The sequence below is a fragment of the Micropterus salmoides genome, unplaced genomic scaffold, assembly GCF_014851395.1.
Source record: "Micropterus salmoides isolate LMB-PRFRI ecotype aquatic unplaced genomic scaffold, ASM1485139v1 Ms_hic_scaffold_65, whole genome shotgun sequence".
Classification (NCBI taxonomy): domain Eukaryota; kingdom Metazoa; phylum Chordata; class Actinopteri; order Centrarchiformes; family Centrarchidae; genus Micropterus; species Micropterus salmoides.
This window is the reverse complement of record NW_024044404.1, coordinates 1-24,651: the sequence shown is the minus strand read 5'-3', so window position 1 is coordinate 24,651 and position 24,651 is coordinate 1. Positions and strand designations below refer to the sequence as shown.

The window sequence follows — 24,651 nt, the reverse complement described above, 5'->3', positions numbered from 1 at the left end:
AGGCCTGTACCTATCTATCGATTTAAGCAGAGTTGATTCTTGCTACAAAAGAACACAAAGAGCACGGCACCTTCTCCACCTGGTGAAAACTAACACAATACTAAACAAAATACTAAGTGGATTTCTCCACTGCACCCAATGTGGAGCTAACAAACAAAGGTATGAAAATGGTTTTCCTAAACACAATGTACAGCTAGCAAGCAAGGAATGTGGATAGTTCCACTAAACACAAAGTACAACTAACAGGCAGGGTATGCAGTCAATACCAGCGGTGACAAGCTGCCTGGAGCAACAGGTGGACTCTCCTTATGAGCAGGAGGTAATTAATGTGGTGACGACCCATTGGTTGAGTGGACACAGAGGGAACCAATGGGCGGGACTGATGTCAGCACCCCAGAAACCAGGAAGTGGGCGGGTCTTCATTCCCCAGGGACACAGCCTACTTGGTAGAGGTGAGACAGAAAAAGGGGAAATACAAAGGTGACAGCGACAGCCGTGACAACATCCAGTCAGTCTTTCTAAGATCCGCCTCCTAAAAGTTAAAAGCTGGTCTCTTCACAAATGAAGATCTCTGAACGTTCTTTATTTTGTTAACTATTGGACATTGAGCCTTTTTGAGTTCAAAACGTGTTCAAAATGCACAATGTATTGGTGAATAATGTATATTATGTATAGATGAGTGGTCTGACTGTAAAGAAATTGAAAATGGAAGGAAATGTTGGTATTGTTTTCCACACGTGACGTAAAGTCACTCAACGCTGGCTATTCTACCTGTTCTTCTTTATATAGCTAGTAGCCTACATTGTGATATGTAAAAACTGGCACACAAGTAACATGGCATATTTGATCCTAGTTAGCAAAACATTTCCAAATCTTGATCATTCTGATCCACAATAAACCTTTTGAACGCAGCTGGGCCCTGAGGACCATGAATATCTGTACAAGCATCTGTTGCCTTGATAACTGCAGTATTTAACATCTTGAAGTAGTAGTTTTAGACTAGCTCTCTCTTTTCTTCCTTTCAGTGATGAAGTTGGAGCGCAGTACACCACCTTGTACCCAACAGTGAAGGATGTGTATCTAAAACTGCTCTCTCTGGGCCTGCGGGCGCTCGTCTACAACGGGGACACTGACATGGCCTGCAACTTCCTGGGAGACCAGTGGTTTGTGGAAGACCTCGGCCTGCAAGTAGGAAATTTCAGGAAAGATTACAAACGAAATAAAATTTCTCCCCAAAACTACAGCCAGATGCACTTAATACTACTAATGAACTAAATGTTGTTCTCAGGCAACCACTAAGTACCAAACATGGCTTCATGATGACCAGATTGCTGGTTTCTACCAACAGTTTGGAAACATCACTTTCCTGACGGTCAAGGTAACCACCAGTGTGTTCGGTGTCTGCCACAGAACCAGTCTGTCGTTTTTTTATGTTTATAAAGTTGCATTGTTGTGAAATTCTGCTGTCCTGTGTTTCAGGGTGCAGGTCACATGGTTCCCCAGTGGGCTCCAGGTCCAGCTTTCCACATGTTCCAGTCTTTCATAACAAATGGCTTCTATTGAGACTGCAGTATGTAAAATACCTGCACTCATTTGTCACTTGTTAGATGGTATATTTTTCTCAGGGAAGATGAAGCGAAAGGACTATTAGGGCACTTATTCTTGTCGACTATGTTGTTGTGTTCAGTATTCGTAGAGGGACACATTTGTTGTTTGCTTTGCTTTGCCATCCCACTGGTTTTAAAATTAAGCAATTCTATTGTTGACTTCCAGCTTTGAGGCAGCTTACATCTGTATTGGGCTAATTGTGTAGGAAGTGCAACCCTTTTTTAAGGGTCTCTGAATTTTTTGACACATTAACAAATGTGTATTTAAATAATTATTAGTATTTGGTTACCAGCCAGCTTCACTTCTTGTTCATTTTGGGGATTTGTGCCTTCAGTCTGGTCTTCATTAAGTGAAAAGCACCTGCTCAGTTCTGCTTAGCCCACTCATTGATGGTCTTGTTAGATTGTCCAGAAACTAGGGGACTACATATGGATGCATAAAAGGGTACAAGTCCTTTACTATTCACCCAGGCTGAATGTTTAAAAAGTCAACGCTTAGACTTCAGTTTAATGTCATATCTAATGTGCTGATTTAAAAGACATGACAGAAGTTGTCCTTCTCCAGATACGCTTTTTTTCTGTGGCAGTGATGTCAAGCTGAATCTTTGTGTTTTACAGTTTTCATTGAAGTAAATGAAGTGATACAACTGAACTTAAATGGCATTGCTCAAACCGTGTTGTTCAAAACTGCAGCTCCACTTTTATTTATTTTTTTTAAATAAATGTTTTGAACTGCCAGTGACACATGATATTCACATGCCTTGATTGTACTTCATTTATTGGAGTATCACAAGTAGTCCATTAAAACTTGACATGAACGTCATGCAAGTCAACAGGGACACATGATTTCTGATTTAAAAAAAAATGTACATCCTTCACCCTGAAAACACAATACATCAGTGACAGAAATCATAAATGCACCTGACATTCTGTAATGACCATACAAAGTTTCTGCAGCACCAAAATGGTGAAAAAAATCAGAAAAAAATGACACCGTTCAACACCAAACCATGGAAACAATTTATATTCCAACAATGATTGCAAGAAATTATAAAAAAAAAAAAAAAACTGTATGACGCACTGATCAGACAGCATTAATGTTTTGATCGTAGCTTCTTTCCCTTCCTCTAAATGATATGGTAGATGTATCAATGTATTCACTCCAATAGTGTGACTAATGCAACGTAATTGCTTTTCTGGAAAAACCCAAATCCCTTTTACACCACTGGCCCTCATGTCTACAAATAAAACACTGTATATTACCTGGTTTCATGAAATCTGGATACACAGTCAAAACAAAATGCTATCAAGTCTTAAATCTCACTTGAATTATGGATCATAAAATGCTTAATGTACCCAAGATTAGCGGTCATACTGTTAAATGCAAAACCAGGGATTAAATCCACTCAGTTTATCATGTCATTTTTCTCATTTTAAATATACTTCAGTTTGGTTAGGGAAAAAAAATTTTTTCATAAAAGTTAACTTGAAATCCAACTTAACTTAAATTGTAGGACATAAAAGGAAGCCCAAGCTTTGGTTTTAAGTAAAAAGAAAAAGAAAAAAAAGAGCAAATTATTATTAACTCATCATTCTTGAGTTTGCAGTGGTGTGCGTTGATTCAAGTAAATAAAACCTCAAACTCACGGGTTTAACTACTTGGCTTCTTCCCACAGCCAGCCAAGCTGTCGTTCGCTTGTGCAACAAGTCTTTTCTGTAAATTATGTGCAAACTGAGTTCTGTGTGGGTGACGACTTTCTTTTTTTTTTTTGTGCATACATTCATAAAGACATTATCATTTCCAAACTCACCCTGTGAGAAATCAACACTGTTGAAAGAGTTTGTTTTCATATCCTGAATGCAGATGTGTTTCTTGTCTGGGACACCCTGCAGATCTGTGCACAGTGTGTAGGGAGACACACTGCTGTGGTTTTCACCCTGTCTGGCAGTTCAGTGTTTAGCACATTTTGAAGTGTCTTTTTATTTATTTATTTATTTTTAAGACCTTCAGGCTTGAATGTGGCTTGAACATGAAAGTAGCGCTATACTTTCGCAAACTTGTCTAAACAAATGATTTAATCTCAAAACCAATAATAAAATCATCATAGTAACTTTATAAAATGTATGAGAATATATATATATACACCGAACAATAAATAACTCAAATGTATTTAAAAGTGTTGTAGAAGCCATTATATAACTGATAATGAATAATCAGGTTTATGGATAGTGTATCAGGTGTTACTCCATTCTATAAACAGGAACCAACCATTGTCTGGTGAGGTGTCTCCTTGGAAAGGAGACAAGATACTTTGTTGACAAACTGTGAGCAGCACCAACATAAAGACTGGACCTGGGAACCACAGCATGTCAGTTATGTCAATACACAAAAAATGGCACAATTTCATTATTAAATTAAATTTGATTCTTAGCAAAGCACTCAATAAAATCACTTGGGAATTATTCAACCATTCTCTGCATGCAGAGACGCAATGACTGAATAGTTGTTGTAGACTTGTAATATGCTAGCTTTACCTGTGTTCCAGATTTTTGGCCCAAACAACAGTTGGGCGCTCACTTGTTTCTTAGACTACTTTAGCCTGGATCGTAGCTGGTAAAGTATAGCCAGACATATCTCCACACTTTGTTTTAGCACTGTGCCAATGCTGGAGAGAATGAAGCAGTAGCTGGTAACTAGAACCGGACCGCTCTGTTAATGAAGAATGATAGTGAGACGTGGTAGTCACACAATGTCAAGACGATAGTGACTTAAACTATTCGATTTTTTTAAATAATTTAATGACCATTCGAAAATTGTTAAATCATGACCCATCCCTAATACAAAGTCCTTAATCTCTTGTAAACACTACAGGGTCCACAGACAGGGGAAGCCATTCTGTGCCCCTGTGGATGGCTAAACCGACCAGAACTGTTTTCACTGCAATTTAAAACCACCATAAACACATTAAACATGCATTTTTAACTTGACGTAAACTTTACATAAAATAAAAGGTAAAAAGTGTCTGAAGTCACTTGGCAATGTGGGGTGTCTCTGACTACTACCTGACTTGAGTAAAGAGCTGTAGAGATTTAACTCGGTATGTAGCAGGGATGTGACATGCTGCAGAGATGTTGATTTTCTAAATGAGTGGCTTCTTAGCCAGTAGTTCAGAATAGCAGCACAGGACTAAGCACCCGCTCAGTAATGAGGACACCGCTGGCTCCGATAAACGTTCCTTTTAGCTGACGACGTCTTGGTAGATGGAGTTGGTTGTAGTGAGGCCAAAGATGAACGCTCCGATCGTAACCATGACAACACCAAGGCCCACCAATCCATGCCAGCTGTAAAAGAGACAAACGTTACGGAAAATTCTTCTGTAAAAAATGTTTAATTCACATTTGAGTACACCTTGATAGACACTGAATCAAAGGTCTCTAATGTGAACGGGTTGCTCACAGTGGCGAAAACACCCAACTCTGCAGATTTACGTGTTTGCAACATATTCAGTTTACATAGATGTAAAACTCCAAATGAATGCTATGTTACTGTCTGCTGAATGTCTAATAGTTAGTTATTTGACTGTTAAAGGTCCAGTGTGTAATAATTACGAGGATATATGGACAAAAACGCAATATAATGTGTTTAAAGACCATACATAATGAACAGTTATTTTTTTACTAACTTAGAATGAGCCATGTCTTTGTACACACACCACCGGTCCCCTGACATGGAAGTTGCCATGTTTTGTCGCCATGTATCTACAGTAGCCCAAATGGACAAACTCTGCAGAGTAGGTTTCTCCACTACATTGAATACGTGCAAAGAAGAGGAAGAAGTAGTAATAGTAATTGTCTGGTTTGTTAGAAGTAAAAGAAATGTGAAATCTGGACAAATAGTGGACCACACCCAAGAGCCGACAGAGCGTGTCGGCCACCATAGCATCTCCTACGCACTTGTAAACAGAGTGGTGAGAGGTTGCTGAGACGTTGGTTGCAATTCGCATCCCTTACAACTAGATGCCACTAAAACCTACACACTGAACCTTAAAGCCGTAACAACTCCGTAAACTGGCGACATTGTTTTGGATGTTTTTCCTGCACTCTGATGGTGAAATTGTGACCAAGTCCAGTTAAAGAAGCATGCAACTCCACACACTGAGGCCCCTTATGGGGTTAGCTCTTATTGCTGTACCACACACTATTATATTATTATTTAATTATACTTTTTTTTTTTTTTTTTTTTTATTACAAAGAAACTGAAAGATATCAAAGAATAAGCAGCATCTCACCTTGCAGATCGGCTGTCTGTCTCTGACAGCTTGGCTTGCATCAAACACAACCCTGTTAAGTTACAGAGTCATCGGACAGATGTTAGTGTGACATTAAAATTGTCACAGATCTGAAACCTTGCAAAGAATGAGGGAAGTCTTACCTGGGAAGACAAAGATAAAGCAGGCTGCCAATCCCCCGATCAGCGAGATCACCCGACCGATATCTGGGATGAATAGGCCAAGGACAAGGGTGGCGACGAACCACACCAGCGTCTGCAGAATCCTCCTCCTCTGCTCACGACGTACACACACCTCCACCTGCTCGCCTTGGAAACGTAGCCAAAGTCCTTCTATGACTGCCCTGGAAGGACGCACAATTAAGACTGTAGTAGATACACTGATCCCATGTTTACTTTCCAAAGCAGTTTCCAAATACTCAGGACGAATTCCAGCTACTGATTAAAACCTGTATATCTTACTGTATGAAACTGATCTGGATCATCTTTAATGTGTAAGGTAACACCAGTCTGCATCACTGTACTGAAATATTTATTCATAAACATTATTTTTAGGTTTATTACAATCTTAACAAATGTGACTGAGAAACAGGATGAACAGGGAGACCAGACTTGTGGAAAATGTTACTTACCTGCCACAGAAGTGTAAAATGGGGTAGGAGGTGATGACGCAGATGACGATAAAAGCTCTTGCGATGGCCACTGCAATATCATCAGGAGGGTAGGACATCAACACGTCCTGGCTGACATTGGAGCCGAATGTTAGGAAGCCACAGACACCTGACCAAACACAAAACACAACAAGCATTTAAGTATTGACAGCCAGTCAGGAGACACCTGACTTGCAACAGAGTTGCACAATGTGTGTCTTCTGCTATCAGCGTAATTTGAACTGACATTTAAACAATCAGACCTGTTACATGTTGAAGATCAGGAGCTACTTTATATCTGATCCATGTGACAAGACAATCAATATAGTGGACACTTGTTTCAGATGGTTTATCATGACTGTATAATGTCTTATCATCCTAAATATAATCACGTCAATAAATTTGAGACTAATTGACAGGTTATAGATGATGCATTATTGAATATCTATGTGAGGTGCACACATTGATAATACCTGTTCCTGTGTAAACAAAGAGACAGATGAGCATGCTGAGAGTCACTACCACTCCCCAAGGTTTGATCTCTCTTCTGCTCATGCTGTCGAACACTGGCACACAGCTAACATGGCACTGTAGAGACAGAGAGATGAGGAAAAAGATGATACAAAAATAAGCTATTGTTATTAAACTAAAAGAAAGGCATATAGTTTTCTGATCTCAAATGATACCAAATGAAGATATACCTGGAAACCAAAGCATATGGTGGGCATTGCATTGAAAACTGCAGTCCAGGAAGCAGAACTGTAACAAACACACTGATTTAGCAACTCAAGCAAAGCATGACGACGAGGATGCAGAGTTTTTTTGCTTGAATGAGTAGGTGGACAATGCTAAAATGATTAGTAGAACTTTTTTTTTTTTAAAGTTCATAGTTGCATAAAGGCAGAGCAGTGTCATGACGTGTGTGTGTGCAGAGCTCACCTGGTGGGAACATAGCCGGGGATCACCATTTTATCTGGCCAGATGGACTTTAAAATGACCACAATGGTAACATACCAGGTTCCTATCACGCTCAGTGTACTGCATTGAACAACAACAACAATTCAGACGTGATCATCACGCAAGGTAAAAGGTTTTTTTAATGCTTAAGCCGAGTGAGGTGACTTGAGTGTTTGTACCTGGCATACTTCTGAAAGCCAATCTCTTTAGGAATGGAGAGAGGAAGAATAACCAGGACAGCAGTAACAACAATGGTAAATTTGCGGTCAGTGTACCAGTAGCCGCTGACTGTTTTGTCCGTTTCATGAGCTATCGCAGCTATCACTGCAACAAAAAACAGGAATTACAAAAACTTTGAGGAGGCAGTAAAGTGTGCGCAGGATTCGAGTGCCACAGTGGGAATGGACCATAAACTACTGTACACATTGAAGAGATTCAGCAAAGTAGATAATAAAAAGTCACAACGACTCCATTCATTCACTTACAAACACCAAAAGAGGTAGAAGGTCAAAGTCTATTTCCAGAAACAGGCAGAAGGAGGAATTCTACACTGTCAGCGCCTCAGTATATGGAAATGTAAGAGTGGGTCACATGATGAACACACACACACAGAAAAAGCTGAGCGTGTCATCCTTGATGCTCTTTGCCCTTGTCGATGATGGCACAGCCTTTTTTTCCTCTAATGTAATCAACACTACTACTACTACTACTACTAGACATCTTCCTTTGTTCAAACACAGAGATCACTTAAATGTAGAACAATGACGGCAAAGTCCATGTAAATGTAGGGGACAGAACAATGAGGAACGGCAATTATGTAAAGTTACGCTCTGACAAATGGCATTTTTAGCTGTTAGGTTAAAGAAAATATCAGCTGAAGTCACAGATTGTCTGACCAATCTGATGAAATGAGACAGAAACAGGGTGGCCGGCGGGTGATTCACTGTATCAGTGTGAATATACTTACAGAGATCCAGCTGGTCTCCAATGACAATTAAGAAAGCAATACAAGTCCCAAAGGTGTAGACCGCTATGGCTACTTCACATATGACTCCTGTGACTTTCCCACAGGAAGCTCGAACAACCTCCTGATATGTGCTTTCGTTACTGACCTGAACAAAACAGACAAAGTGGACACTGATCCAGCAATAAAGGCATAGAAATAGTCTTTTTACTATTAACAGGATAATGCGTGTCTGAGAAAAAGAAATTGTTGATGCAGTGTAAGACTTCATGTCAAGGTAAAGAGATGTATCCTAGTCTGTTTACATTGACCTGTTTTATATACAAACATCCTGCTCCATCGTGACTGAAGGTTCTTTAAGTCTTCTGGCATGAAATCTTAAACTGCTAGCCACTGGAGCTGTCCAGTTTCTATGACCATCTCGAGATGATGGATGCGCTGTGAGATGGTGCATGAGCTTAGGGCTGGGCAATAAAACAATCACGATAATTATCTAAGATTAGTAAGATAAGATTTTACTTAATTTTACTCATGCATATTTGATATGAAACTTTTTATTGTGATAACATTTTTGGCCGTATCACCCGGCCCTATTTGACCTAGGGTAAACTGAGGCCTTGAGGGAATGCAACAGCTGAGCCAACAATATTTTAGGTAACCTGTATAGTGTCTCAAAACAGGAACTAAAATATTCCAGATCCAGGAACAGATCTCTAATTGCCAGCTACTCATTTTGTCAGTCATGTGCCCACGGTCGCATTATTCTGTTTTTCTTTGCTGACAACTGTAAAAACCAAAAATGTGATTTAAGATTTCCCTAGGTTAAAACACACTTTATTTTGTAACACACTTTATTTTGTAACACACTTGACTTTCTCAAGTTATACAGGGACACTTTGGCAGCGTTCAGCATCCAAACAGGTGGAAACCTACAGCGGGAGGCTCATTGCTGAGTTTAAGGCATGGCTATGGTGCGAGTAATTGACACTGTTGAGTACAGTCAGTCAATCATTCTCATGGTACCACATGCTTAAAGAGTTAAAAAAAAAAAAGTTCATCCTACAGCTGAATGTGGCAGATTTTTGTATTTTAGAGCGATATCCTGCAGATGTCTCTGGGTCAGAATGAATATCAACAACTAAAATGTATTTAACTAAAACTTGGATGGAATCTTTCTCCATTATGTTTTAACATGTAAGCACAAGTCTGGGCCATCAGGAACTGAAAGTTGTGCAATGCACTACAGTTGATCAGGAATACAACCGTGTCACTACTGAATGAAAAATACTCAGGAAAGGAAAGCATTAAGATTTATAAGGCTGCAGAGCACAGTGGAGAAAACGAAAGAGAAACAAGTGGAATTGTGAGAGGTTAACTTTCAGGAAGTCAGAATCTGACGGCCCTGAAGTGAGACTAACCTGGGAGCAGTAGCCCAGGATCACCAGTCCACTAATGATGAAAATCAGCATGAACTGAAACAAAGAATCAGGAAGCATCACATTATAGTTCCCTTTAATACTGTCTATAGGCAGTTTGAATTAGTCACAAGAAAACAAGAAGACAATCTGTCAGCAGTTTGGTGCAAAGTAGAGTGTAAGTGCTGTGTGGCTGCACATGTTCACGTTTAGTCTTATTCAAATTTAAATAATCAAACAGTAATTTTAGTCAGTTATGAAGTTAAACAGCACAATTTTGTCCTTTCAGCTCCTCTTAAAAAAATACTTGCTTCTCTTGCTTTATGAGGGTATGTGTTGGTAGACAAAGGGAGATATTTTAAGATCCCTTTGGCCTCTAGTACAGTCTGATTAGCATTTGTCATTGTTTGTGACATTTTACACACTAAATAATGAATAGAAATGTAGCAGCCCACTTTATCACATTACACCACATGTCTGTAGTCTGATCACGTGCCTCATGCAATGGGAAAGGGCTTGTAGAAAAGGCATAGAGTATCATGTGCCTCACTGGGAACTCCTCACCATTTGAAGCATCACTCCTGCAATTACTCCTCCTGCCATACTGAAGGCTGCGGGGAAGTTGAGTAGACCTGCCCCCAGTGCTGCGTTCACTACGATGAAGACCGCTCCCAAAGACGACACGCCCCCGCTCCTCCTCCTGTCCGTCTCAAGATGCTGGTCAGACTCCACGCTGGGGCTCTGCAGGAGCCATGCCCTTTCTCCAGGGTCATTACTCCCAACTCCGCCCCAGTCTTCGGCATCAGTGTTAATCGCCATGAATCAACAGGCTGTACCTCGGCCTGCCAAGCCTTACACACCCCAGAAAAATATTCTCCAACTCTCTGGGTCCAAGCAGAGGAGAAGTCGATCAGAAAGTCTGAGTGACAGGACAGGGTATCCTGCAGCAGCAGTTAATCTATTATGTCCAGTGTTTTTAGTTCCATTAACAGTCAGCTGTGTCAGAACGATGTTGCAGCCATTCAGTAATCTGTAATGAGATATTGTTTTGCTTTTAGAGATACTTATGATGGTAAATAAAATATGAGAATGGACAGTGCAGATATCATATCAACATAAAATGTAAATGTAGTTGTATAACTGAACAATGTCAAGCAAAGCACTTAGTTCCCAAACAAATAATGTTTGTTTCCGTTGGTGAGTAATCCATAACTCTCAAATTAACCTTTAATAAATATTATGTGAAAAGTCTAGGCTGGTTAAACATTTTCTATCAAACATTTGATTATTTGTATAGCACTTTTCATACAAACAGATGTAACACAAAGGGTGTCACGCATAAAACAATAAATGACTAATATCAATAACAACAACACTCAAAAAAGTAAACACTATCATAAATGAAATGAGTTTGCAAGGTAAAAGGTATTAGAAGTAAAACAATCAAAGCAGTGATAGAGGAAAATAACTAATAATAGGAATTAAAAATCCAATTTAAATAAATAAAAGAATTTATAGCAACTGATTGAAATACACAAATATAAGATAAATAAATATAAGATAAATAAAAAGAGTTCCATTAAAAGCCAGACTAAAAAAGTAGGTCTTGAGTTTTTAAAAATCTCAACACTCTCTGCTGCCCTTGGATCTTCAGGAAGGCTGTTTAAGAGACGTGGACCACAGTAATAAGAGGATGCCTCGCCTTGGGTTTTTGTCCTTACTTTAAGGATAATTAAAAGCCCTCTATTACATGTTTTATGTAAGAGCCCACGACATGAAACCTGCACACTATTGGTCCACATCTTTGTGAATATATTAAATTATAAAATTTATGAGCCAGTTCCTTAAACTTTCTACACATCTTCTACTACAAAAACACTCAAGGAGGTACTACTCAGGAGCATGGGGGTGATCTGAAGCAGACTCTTCACTTCAATTTAACAATCTGACCATCTGTAAAAGAGGCATGCAGCCTCAAGTCAAACAGCTAAACCAGCATTTCCCCATTATTCTGATATGCATGTTTTTTAGAATCTTAGAAATAAAACACAAGTGAAAGACCGATAAGCATTTTATACACGCCAAACTAGGTGAAGGTACGATGACTATTTTGTTATTATTTTTCTTTTAAAGACCCTGACACGCATCTTATGCCACTGTATGAAGTGACCTGTCCTCCCATCGATCCTTTCTAAGATCATGTAATACCACAATGGCTCTCTCCCTTTAAATGTGATTAATTATTGCCTTCCTTTTCATTAACGTAACAATAACATGTGTCAACGCAGTCAACCCCTTTATATTACTGTCCTATAGCTACCAGCTAGCTAGCAAACGTTACACCTAGCTGTACACAAAATACAACTAGATTAAGCTTCTTTTTTTAAACACATTTAAAAGTCTCTACATCGTCTAACTCCGTCGCTTTTAGTGATGTGTAGAGAATAAAAAGAGAGCAAATAGGAGCGGTACCTTCAGCTTGTCCACCACTGGTAACGACTGAGCCGTCTGTGTTTTGGCAATCAGTGGTGCAGAGACGCAGGAGCATGTGACACTTCGTCACGTGACTGGAATTGTGCGTCGTCTGCTTGTTTGGAATTGTGGGTATTGTAGTTCTCTGCTCAGTGGGAGGTCTCGTGAGGTTTTAGCATTCAGCAAAGTTAGTTAAATGCAGTGGTGGAAGAAGAATTCAGACATTTTACTTGAAAATATACTCTGTTACAAGTAAGTCTTACATTCAAAATCTTAATTAAAAGTACCAGCATCAAAATATACTTAAAGTACCAAATATAAAAGTACTCATTACGCAGAGTTTACCATAACCCATTTCAGACTCATACATGTTTTAATGTGTACATCAGTTTAATGTTGCAGCTTGTAAAAGTGGGGCTAATTTGAATTTGAACTTTATATAGCCTACTGCTGGGCAGAGATGGGCAGTATTTCTATTAAATCAAATTTGAAACGTATGTAGTTATTTTTGAGTATTGTGTAATTGTATTTTGCTTGACAGAAAAAAAGATGTAGTTTGTAACGAACTACCTCGAGAGCTTATATATGTGTACATAACATAACATTTTATTCTCAAATAAGACATGTTTTTACACCCAGGTTAAACCTGTTGGGGGGAAAGTACAACTTTGGCTAAAGCAAGTGAATCACGTGGCTTGTCATACAATCCTGTGTAAAATGATTATTTAATCTACCTTGTATGTCCTGTCAGGTGCAGCAACCCTGTACTTCATTTGTGTTCTTCATGACCAGTAGCTTACATTTTCTTATACTAGTATTTTGTATTATATTTAGATACATTTGATGAACAAATATTTGTCATTTGTAACAACATACTTTTTGATGTATTTGTGCCCATCTCTGCTACTGGGTACATTCATTTTTGATAATAATAACAATTCCTTATTTATTAGTTGATTTATATTTTGTATTAATAAATTAAGTCTGCAAAGAAACTACAAAAGGAAGTTATCAAATAAATTTAGTGTAGAACTTGCTATAGCAAGTTAAATATTCATTCATCCATCCATCGTCAACCGCTCATCCTGCGTACAGGGTCGCAGGGGGACTGGAGCCTATCCCAGCTGACATTGGGCAAAAGGCGGGCGTACACCCTGGACAGGTCGCCAGTCCATCACAGGGCAGCAAGTTATATTTGCCTCCAAAATGTAGTTTTGTAGAGTTGAAGTATGAAGTAGCATAAAATGATAAGTATCTCAAAATTGTACATAAGTACAGAACTTGACTAAATGGATTACATTCCATCACTGTTTAAATTTCTGATACAACCCAATGCTACACTGGAATAGAAGTGGTAAACTCGCTTTATTATTGGTGCATTGTGGGTCAACGTTAGATTGCTGACAAGTGGGCAACTGTGCTAGGGCCCCAGATTTTTGAGAATTTTTAAATGGGGATTGTGAACACAAACACCTCTAGTTAGCGATTAAGATGAAGAAAAATGACTAATAAATCAAACATGTAATTTAGTTACATAATTTAATAACAAAATAAAGGTAACTAATAAGTTTCTGGGGAAAGTGTAATTAAATTAGTTATTTATGAAATTTTTCATGTGCAGTGTCTTAGTGACATTTTCAGCCACAGCCATTTAGTATAGTTTAATGATATTCTGATGCTTCCGATTGGTTCTTGTTTGAATTTGCAGCACCACCCATCTGCCAGTTTAAAAGGCCTCTCAAGCTGACTTTTGAAAATAGTTACCAGTTGAAAACATTAGAAATTTTAAAAAAGTTATTTAATGTAATAAGTTACATTACTTTGATAAAGTAATTAAAATAGTTTCAATACTATTAAATTTTAAATAGTTTACTAATTACAAGTTACCCTATTACATTTCAAAAGTAACCTTCCCAACACTGGCTGTTATACAATAAGTCCATGTAGATCTACAGTATACTGCAAGTGCAAAATGACTGTACTGTCAAGTAACCCATCAACTGAAGTAAGCACGACGCAGACATACATGCAGGGAAAGGTGGGTAAACTGTAAAAATGCACATTAGAACAGATCTTTACTCTATAACCGTTTATTGTTTGTTCAATAAGGTACATAACCAGTGATCCATTATTTTATGACAAATGCAAAACATGGAGGCAAAGTGGCAGAATTTTCAGAAGTATGAGCAGACTGGAGGCAAACCCCACATTTCTAAATGCCATTTGTCTCAGAGTCTCAGTGATGAACAGATTCATACACTGAACCAAGATGTCTGAGTGAATAAGCAGCATGTGCATATTTTTTCATGAACTGTCCCGTATTCACCCCAAGCAGGCAACTCATCTTTTTTAACCGCACAAGTTGACATTTGTACTTGTACCAAACATGAATAAAATAAGAAATGGTGCAGTCGATTTGGGGTTATGGGGCAACATGAAGAAACAGTTCTCCTTTGTGGAATTCATTTAAAGTACTAATCAAGAACTTCTCTGTACCGAGTTTAACTCTTTTTGGCTTGTGTGGCTGTTTGTATCAGGGGTGAAAATGGACCGACTAGGAGACAGGGTTGCCTTGTGACCAACCAGATTGAAACCAAAAAAAATTAAAACACATAACAAAAGGAGACTGAATTACCGTATCATTGTTTAGTTCAGATAGTCACAGATTAGCCAGATAGTGAATTGAGTACCTAACTGATACATAAAAACAGAGTGCCAGCCTAATCTTGAAACTAACTATTCTTTACAGCTTATAAAGTGCTATGACTCCACCATTAAAATTAAGAAAAAAAAAAAACCCCACATTTTCTACAGGCTTTCACATAGCAACACAGATTTCAACTTGCGCACCGTCTAACATTAGGCCGATGTTGGTTCCGTGATGTTTTATAATGAGCAGGCCCACAGCATAAACAGCACACATTTAGGAGGATACTAATACACAGCCAGTTGATTCCACATAATAAATAAGCAAAGATGTTCCGTCTGTAATGGGAGAAAATATGTGTTTTACAATTTGACAGGGGAGTCTGTTAAGTGAAATGTTTGACAAAAAAAGAAAGAAAAGAAAAGCTGTTTAACAGCAGCGACCGTTCCAAGTTGAACTTGTGATGAAATCCAATCAAGAAGATGTATAACTAAACTCTTTTCAGAAGATGGAATGGAGGAGACAGAATAAGTGATACACAAAACCTCCTCAACACTGCTGCTTTGATTTTGTCGCTCTCCCAGCAGGATCCACTCTACTTGGTGACCGCATGGATCCCCTGTGCCAGGTAGCCCACGTTCCCAGAGGTCACGCCCGCCATGGAAATTCTGCCATCCTTGGTCATGTACACTGAAAACTCTTTTGTCAGGCGCTCAACCTGCAGCAAAAATAAATAAAACACAAACACCTCAAAATCCACATGTACATATTTAACATTCCCACAGAGCTTTGTTCACTCATTGTACTGCAGGCTGGTGTTTTATTTTAAGTCTTTGTTTCAATTACCACTGCAGAGCTGCAGTCTCTATTTATAAGTCACTGTAACAGTGCATTTCCAGCTAAATTGAGGCTTATTGTTGACCATTTTCTCTATGCTCGCCTGCCATTCACCGGTCTTGTGCAGAGTTGTGCCTGTCCGCCGACTCCCCGACAATTGCATGCACATCACAGTTCCTCGCAGGTCTATTCCAAGTACTGTTTAAAAACGATATAATATTTTAAAAAGTTTGTGTGGTTTACCAATGGTGATAAATGATTCAAACATCCTGCAAAGTTCATGCACAACTCTGCACATCACCGGCGCTGCTGTGACCCCATCTTTCTCCCTCTTCTACCACACAATCAGTGGCTGTGCCTCCACTGTTTCTTGGCAAGACAATGAGCAGATACTCCAGGAAGTTACTGGGCCCAGCTGCTGGCTGTAGCCTTATATCTAACACACAAATATAAGAGAGGTATCGACCAACTGATCGAATTTCTCTGCCTGAAAGCGAATAAGTGCATTTCCTGAAATGTCAAACTATTTCTTTAATATGGGTTTGCTGAGAATTAGCTGGCATCATTTAAAAGATAAGTCAGTGTAATTTTAGAATAGAACAATAGTACATATTAATGATGAACAATTTCTTCTGTTATTCTATCAAAAGCAGAAGAGTGTGAGTGTGTGTGTGTGAGTGTGAGTGTGAGTGTGTGTGTGTGTACCTGGTCAGGTTTGAGGCCTGTGAAACAGAACATCCCGATCTGGTCAGTGACATGCTGCCAGTTGTGGGAGGATCCCTCCTTTTTCAGACCAGCCACCAGCTGCTCTCTCATCTTAATGATGCGGTTAGCCATACCATGGACTTCCTCCAGCCTGAGATGAATGACAGTACATTTGACAGTTTGGTGCATACAAAAGATGGAAACTTGCTTTAACACAATCAGATAGATAGACTTCTTCAGATAGGGCTGGACGATATGGCCAAAAATGTTATCACGATAAAAAATTTCATATCTTTCGATGTCGATAATTATCACGATAAGTATCAAATCGTTATTTCTTTCGAGTTTAAAGGCTGATTTTTGCTCCTGAGTTAAAGTTGAAGAAACCTGATGGTTAATTGTGGTTTAAACTCTTTATATTCAACACTTGAAGCCAAACAGTGGATCACTTCACAAATCTGAGGTAGAACATACAAAACATTTATGATAAAATCTTTGTCAACAAATATGCATGACTAAAATTAAGTAAAAGCTTTTTTCTTCAACAAAATAAACATTAAAAAATTAAGTCCTAATTCGTGTATGATTCAAGTGAATAAAATCAAACATTTATTGAATATTTATCGTACATTTATTATATTGTTATTGAAAAAAAAAATAAACTGCGATAATTATTGTTTTATTGTCCAGCCCTATGTTCAGATATTGGCTTAGAGGTAGAACACGTAGCCCACTAATCTGAAGATCGGCCGTTTGATCCCTGGCTCCTCCAGTCTGCATTGTCCTTGGGCAAGATACTGAACCCTCCAAATGTGAATGTGTATGATTAGTTTGTTTCTGATAAGCAGTTGGCACCTTGCCATGGTAGCCTCTGCCATTGTTGTAGGAATGGGGTGACATGCGAACTGCTTTGAGGGGTCGGAAGATTAGTAAGGATTATACAAGTACAGTCCACATACCACAGTGAGCGCAGATCTGGTGTGTTGAGAATGGTTGCTGCAATTCTGGCGCCGTTCATTGGTGGGTTGGAATAAATGGGCCTGATAAGGATCTTGAGTTGAGACTCCACCCTCTTTGCCTCATCTGCGTCTTTACACACTACAGTGAAGCCTCCCACACGCTCACCTGTGAATATAAACATTCACACCGAGCGTTAAACAGAGTTATTAGACAGTCTGGCCAACTCGTGTCTGTGTTAATCTCCTAAACAAGTCAAAACAGACAGGTGTTGAAAAAAATATTATTTCTTTCAGTAAGATTTCAGTTCTCAAAGCATTATTTTTTCATTTTATTTAGATCTCACTGTGAACGCATCTCAAGACTCCTAGAGAGCATGTTGTTCACATAATGAATCCTTGTTTTGGTGAAGAAACAAACCACTCTCTGGACACAAACACATACTCCTTATTTAATATATACGACATTGGATGTGTATTATTGTGCATTGTGTTTTTTCACTGGGACACATCATTGTTTCCTTTTCTATTAAGCTCAGTGGCCCTCTCTTTATGCAAGTAGGTATACCCATTGGCTGTGTTTTATCTATAATGCACTTCTTGGACTAGTTCCTACCTGCCCGAGCACTTTTTAAATAAGAACTCAAGGCAATTATGGATTACGTTCCAAGGACATCTTGCAATTGTTGGTTCCACGTGTCCAATAGAACTAGTTTGCTGCACCTTCTGCTTGGAACCTTCTTCAGAGATCATTGAAACTGACTGACTTTATATCTTATAGACAGTTTGTTTCAATTCTGAAGGATAGGGAGCAGGTGAATATTGGTCAGTCTCTTTGTCTAGATAATTGTATTTTGTCTTATTCTGTTGTCTTCTTTTATGCCGCTTCTTGGCCAGGTCTCTCTTGCAAAAAGAGATTTTAGTCTCAATGAGACTCACCTGGTTAAATACTAGATGACTGCTTTGGGGAATTTGCCATGTTAATGACGCATAAGTAGCTGTGCTGACCAGCTAAGTAGAAATTAACTCATTAGTCTTACTATAGTATAATTATATTCAGTGCTTTGGAAGTCTGAATGCTTATCTGAATAAATCATGTTTCACCAATTAGTTTTTACCACTGGGAGGAGGTAAAGCACAAGCTACAGTTCACCCATCAGTCATGATGTACTTACTTTTTATTTTCTAATGGTCACTATCAGACATACACTCAGTCATCCTGCCACCCTTAAATTAATATCCAGCTCCTGAATATGTACAGTAGGGCATATAAATGATTAAATCTTTTTAAACCAACTGTAATGTCAGATTCTGATGTTTGATCAAAATTTTATTATCACAAATAACCAGATGCTAAAATGAGTAGACCCTGACCAACACTAGTTAGCCTACCACTTCTCATGTCTGTACTGTGATCTGCATTATTATTAAAATTTATTTAAGGGGAGTGTGAATTCCGACTGACCATAGAGACCCATGTTCTTGGCAAAGGACTGGGACAGCAGGATGTTGTGTCCCTGCTCGATGAAGTAGCGCACAGCCCAGGCATCACGATCGATGTCTCCACTTGCGAAACCCTGATAGGCCATGTCGAAGAACACTAGCAGGTTCCTTTTCTGTAAGGTGAAAAAGAAAGGGGGAGGACACAGGAGAGAGACCCAGGCAGAGTCAATCGGTTAATAATAATTTAAGTGATAACAGCTATATGACAGACAGTGCTCATCGATTGTGCCTTTTGAACTGTTCTGATTTTGAGATAAAAGAAAATAAGTTGACATTTCATCAAACTTGTAACTGCAAATGTTTCACAGACTTTTACTGAGCTTATGCACACTCCACACCTTCACAATGTCAGCGATCTCCTTCCACTGCTCAGGCCTGGGGTCCACACCAGTGGGGTTGTGGGCACAAGCATGCAACATGATCACACTCTGCTCAGGGATTTTCTGTAACACAAACATGCCAAAATATGATTAACTTTGGGCTTCCTATTCACCAAATGTCAACCAAGTCCAACCACATAAAAATACACAAATGAAAACATACGTCACACCTTAAAAAGGTAAACTACTAATTATTAATTTCAGAACACATGAAAAGATGCCAAACAGGACTGGACTCATCGAAGTGTAAGGATCATAATGTAACCTTAAGGAGCTGCTTATTGTAAAATGATGTTTGAGGAATGTTTCTAATTGTCTTCCCACATATCCCAGTGGCCCCTCCTGGTTAGTCCATCATTCATGTCTTACAGAGATGTCATCAAGAGCGCCTTTGAAGTCAAAGCCACAGGTGGAGGGGTCGTAATATCTGTATGCTTTGAGCTGCATGCCAGCGTCTCTGAAGATGGGTGTGTGGTTTCCCCATGACGGTTTGGGCAGGTACACATCACGTGGACCTCCGTGGAATCGAGACTGTGGCAAAGGGAAAGACCTGGTGAGATAACCAGCCTGACTTAAATATTTGTTTTTACTAAGTGACCAAAACAAGAGGACCTCACCAAAAAGTTGGCTCCAATGCGCAAAGATCCAGTTCCTGAGATGGTCTGGACAGTGATGTTCTGTTGTGTGAAGAGAACAGCTGCACTGATTTGGACTGAAACTGTCAGACCCAATTTAAACTTTATTTTTGTTTGGAGTGGTGGTTTAACACCACCCCCCAACTTACCCTGCCGCTCTTCAAGACCTCATTATCATCACCAAGAGCGAGTTGGGCACAGGACTTGTTAAACTCCCCCAGACCACCAATGGCAAGGTACTCCTTATCCAGCTGTTTGGTTGTGATAATAGCCTCTGCCTACAGGAATAATGTGAAATAGAAATAAAACACAACTACTATCATTTCCTTGACTGATATTCCACGCTTTGTACATAAAACATCTATGATTTAGTTAACATTTTTAGGATGACAAAGCAAGAACACACCAATAAGAAAGACCCTGACTGGCAACAACCTTTTAACCATTCAAACACCCGGTGAAAATGTAAACCATCCAACTGCCTCCATTTTCAAAAGGTCACACAAGTGGAGTACTGTGGTTCTCTTTGTTTGTTATTATAAGAAATTGAGACTCAATGATACAATGAACTGCTCCCCCACTTATGTTAATAAATCTCTGAGTTGCATAGGGGGTAAATCACTGTGTGCATGAGTGAGGGCGACATGAGGGGATAAAAAAAAATAAAAGTAGCACTAGTGGTTTAGCTGGAGGGCTTGAGGACAGTTATACCTTGCGGACACAGCTGAGCACGAAGGGCTTGCCCTGGTCATCCCTGTAGGCGCCCACTCCCAGGTTCATCTTCTTGGGGTTGGTGTCCCTCTTGAAGGCCTCGGTCACCCCCAGGATGGGATCGGGGGGACCCATCTGCACTCCACCCCACCATGAGCTGCAAAGACACCAAATCAGGTGAAGAGTGATATGGGTCGAAAACAGAGAAGAGAGTCAAGAGTTATCTGACAACACTGCACTAAAAAACAGCTTTCCTCTCATAAACAGAAGCACCAATGCATCCTACAGTCATAAAATGTGCTGCTCCCTTAGTTTTCTTGGCCCTACGCGAGACTGGTCACACTAATGTGGTGTGCTGTTTTAGCCATGCTCCTGTAACACACTGTGGACTTAATGCTGGAGCTTAACTCCACATGTGACCTGAGGATACCGCACTCACGTACAGACAAATGAACGACACATGCTCAGTGGGTACAAGTTTCATGAAATAAAAATTATAATCTGAAGGTCCAGAGTCCAAAAACTAAAGTAGGGCTAACAGTTAATCTGGGTCTAAAACACACCGTTATAATATTGTACTATTTTTATCTTAACTTGTGCTTTTGGAAACGTTACCAATCCTTGTTAAAATTTTTCATCTTGCCCATGGCTTGTGCATTTCTCCTTATTTTTAACCTATTAATGTTATTTGTATTTGGCTGTTTGGCTTGTTTTGTTTAAGGATCCAAGGTCCCGTCAACCTCGTCTTTGTATAGTATTGTGTTTTACATGCTGCTCTGCTTAAAAAATAAAAAATAAAAAATAAAAAAAAACACTGACCTCTTGACCTCAGCCTGACACTGTCTACAGTTTATTATGCACATGACAGTTGTATGTATGTAACTTTTAGATCCACTTCAGGCTTGCTACATATAGCATACCACAATAAAATATAAGCATACCTGGACACACCAGTTTGTTTGTTTTTTATTAAAAAATGCCGACACACTGGTGTAGGTGTCAGGTCCAGGATCACAAGCCCTCCATCCCTCTCTCTTTAATACATTCGTCTATTATAAAATATCATATCTCAAAAATGAGTTCCTAGAGCAAATAAAACTTGATGTAATTGGAAAGGTGATGGATCAGGCAAAAACATCAAAAGCTTAGAATCGGTAACATCAACACAGACGTTTCACTTTGTGCCTCTCAGTGTGGCATCCAGGAAAACACTAGCTGAGTCATCTGTGCATGATGTCCGCTCTGCAGTGAGAAATAAAATGGCATCATGTGAAATCTACTGACGATATCCCGGTGCTTTTAAGACGCAACATAGAGGAATTCAGTGATTATCTCTACAAACATTAAGGAGTACATTATTTTACATTTCTACCGTTTATAAAATGGAACTACCACTCAAAATGTAATGTAAAGCAATGGGAAAGCACAAGTGTAGGCAGATAAGATGAAAGAAATTCAGAGGAAAGACATACAAGTATATTAGTATAATAAAGAACAGCATGAAATTCAACTGCAAATTGAAAACTAAACTTTTATAGATTAGTAGATACCACTTGTGTGTTAAAGGCATTTAATAATCAGTGCGGTGTTGATTGCTTTGCTGCTGGATATTTGTCATAACTATGCCATGATTGATTGCCATCAATATAATAATTATCTTGTCACTGTAAACTTTTGTACTTAAATACATTCTGTCTCACATCTGATACATCAGGGTTGTTGCATTTGCTAGACTGCCGCTAACATATTGTCTCAGGTTTCTTCTACTTTGTAAAGCCTCTAAACTTTGCAGCTAAATTTAGGACCGAACACTTTGCAAAGGGCAAGTGTCTCAAATGCTCTCCCAATAATAAAAATTAAAAAAAGATCACACCAGGTTTATTAAATAGTGACTACAGTTCACTGGCAAACATGTTTGTTGCATGGAAATCAAGTAGTGTGCCTTGCAGTTGTTAACTTAAATACAATGGGATGTTTGATCCTGAAGCTCTGATACTACAGGCAGTAGCCAGCCAAACTGAAGCAACACTTTATAATGCAATAAGATGATTGACAAACCACATCTGTGAAGCTTATAATGAACAGACTGTGCGACACACATTACTTGAACGGTGTGTGTGTGTGTAGATAGATAGATAGATAGAAGTCGTCCTTATGAAAGACTGTAAGGAGCTAACTGAGTAGATTTAACAAAGGCTGTGTGTATGTTCTGTATTTAAGTATGTGAGAACGTAAATAAAGCAACGAAACACTACATGTGTCTGTGTAAAGTGCAAACAGAAGAGGTTGCAATTATTTCACCATACACTACATAGAATTGTAAAACGCTGCAAACCGAATAAGGCAAGTGGTCTTGTACACACAGTGTGCATGTACACAGAACCTTTGAACAGCTGAACTTCAGCATTTATATAAACATCACAGTGACTGACAAGTTATCAGTGATCAACAGACCAAAGGCCTTTTTGGTAATCTACAAGGCAGGACTGCTGGTCTTAAAATGGTGGACCTTCCCCACCAGCTGCCCTTGAAAACTTGAAGTGTCTACAAAAAACTTCTGGTTACAAGTGCAGAGAGAAAAAAAAACCCTGCTGTCATTTATTTAGTCTTTGAAACCAGACCATGTGCTTGAACATGAGTCAAGATGAAAGCAGAAACTCTGAAACACACCCACACAGACAGAAATGATAGCACCAGCAGGAAAAAACACAGTTAAACCTGCGGAGACGGAAGTAGAGGCTGAACAAAGACAAAGACACGTATACAAAAGATGTATATGAAATATTTTACACAAAGAGAAGCGCAGCACCACATCTGAACGACTTTGCCCTCCAAGCAGACCCTGAAAGGACACCGGTACCTAGCTCAGCTTCACCGCCAGAAACGAGCCAATCAGCGATCGAAGGCGGAACACGATAGCCAATCAGGTCGCACGAGTTCAGGAACTACGACAAGTCGCTAAGCTCAAACTGTGCGTGGGATTTGACGGCTGAAGCCATCGCGATCGTGTAAATGCTAAAGAAAATGCATTTAAACCAGAAACAAAAGGAACACTGCCGCCTTTAACACGACACAGTATTATAACAAGTTATTTATAATGAACCAAACCTCGCTGGGCTGTTACTTTAACTTACACATCGGCGACTGCTTCATGGGAACTTGTGCTGCTGACACACCAACGTGACTTTCATCAATAGCGAGCTTCACTGATAGCAACAGAAGTTACTCTGAGGTCAACTTAGTGCAAATCGGAGAGGATGTCTAGCACAACAGGTGCTGACCTGTGAGGTTACCGAGTCATAAAGCTGGAGTCCGTAACATTAACCTACATGAACATTAGCTCGACACAGTAAGTTAGCTAACCTCAGACAGCACACCGGGGCCTATTCAAACCATTTGACCCCTGTCTGTTAAATGCTAGCCATGCTAGTATAGCTAAAGTAATCACAGAGCCGTGAAGCCAACACATGAATGTAATGTGTGACAGAACAGTTAATGTTAACCATAAAATAACTGCTCGTCTCCTGGTCAAGCTAGTTGCGGCACGTCGCCGACATTAGATTTACCAATAACGTTACATCTGTGTCTAACTTAAATGTCTCCGTGTCCGTTAAAGGTGAACGTGATGTTGATGTTTACCTGTTGCGGGTGGACAGAACTCCCAGGGACGGGGAGATGTTCCCCAGACAGTAGATCACCTTGTTTGACTTGAGCAGGGCCATCGTTGTGCTGCACTTGGGAGTCGAGCCTAGTAGGATGTGGACGGACGTGATCGGCAGGCAGCACGACCTCCTCCTCCTCTTCTTCTGCTTCTTCTTCTTCTTTGTTACGTTTTATGGTGGGTGGCACCCAGCGTTAAGGTGCATTACCGCCACCTACTATGTTGGAGTGTAGACCAGAGTTTCTATCCCTTGATAAATAAAT

The 24,651-nt window shown here is 39.4% G+C and overlaps 3 protein-coding genes across 3 annotated transcripts; 1 reads left to right on the top strand and 2 right to left on the bottom strand.

Annotated features, from left to right (window-relative positions):
• Positions 1-1,025: 1,025 nt before the first annotated feature.
• si:ch211-122f10.4 (cathepsin A-like) lies at positions 1,026-2,349 on the top strand (the record flags this gene model as incomplete). The annotated part of the gene is given in 3 exon segments (XM_038702365.1): positions 1,026-1,188; positions 1,289-1,378; positions 1,480-2,349. Coding segments are annotated over 3 exon segments (337 nt in total), but the record flags the coding sequence as incomplete, so codon positions are not given.
• Positions 2,350-2,659: 310 nt separating this feature from the next.
• On the bottom strand, positions 2,660-12,442 carry slc38a7 (solute carrier family 38 member 7). Its single transcript, XM_038702364.1, has 12 exons — positions 12,354-12,442; positions 10,446-10,911; positions 9,885-9,938; positions 8,470-8,614; positions 7,682-7,826; positions 7,485-7,583; positions 7,247-7,304; positions 7,019-7,133; positions 6,528-6,675; positions 6,040-6,239; positions 5,897-5,948; positions 2,660-4,949 (listed from the first exon to the last, which is right to left on the bottom strand). The coding sequence occupies exons 2-12, from the start codon at positions 10,698-10,700 to the stop codon at positions 4,847-4,849; spliced, it is 1,374 nt and encodes a 457-aa protein (XP_038558292.1). The 5' UTR covers positions 10,701-10,911; positions 12,354-12,442; the 3' UTR covers positions 2,660-4,846.
• A 1,985-nt stretch (positions 12,443-14,427) lies between these two features.
• Positions 14,428-24,548, bottom strand: LOC119890997 (aspartate aminotransferase, mitochondrial-like; the record flags this gene model as incomplete). Its single annotated transcript, XM_038702367.1, is given in 10 exon segments — positions 14,428-15,718; positions 16,543-16,693; positions 17,502-17,667; positions 18,964-19,114; positions 19,340-19,444; positions 19,751-19,912; positions 19,999-20,058; positions 20,166-20,294; positions 20,728-20,884; positions 24,367-24,548. Coding segments are annotated over 10 exon segments (1,386 nt in total), but the record flags the coding sequence as incomplete, so codon positions are not given.
• Between the last annotated feature and the right edge of the window lie 103 nt (positions 24,549-24,651).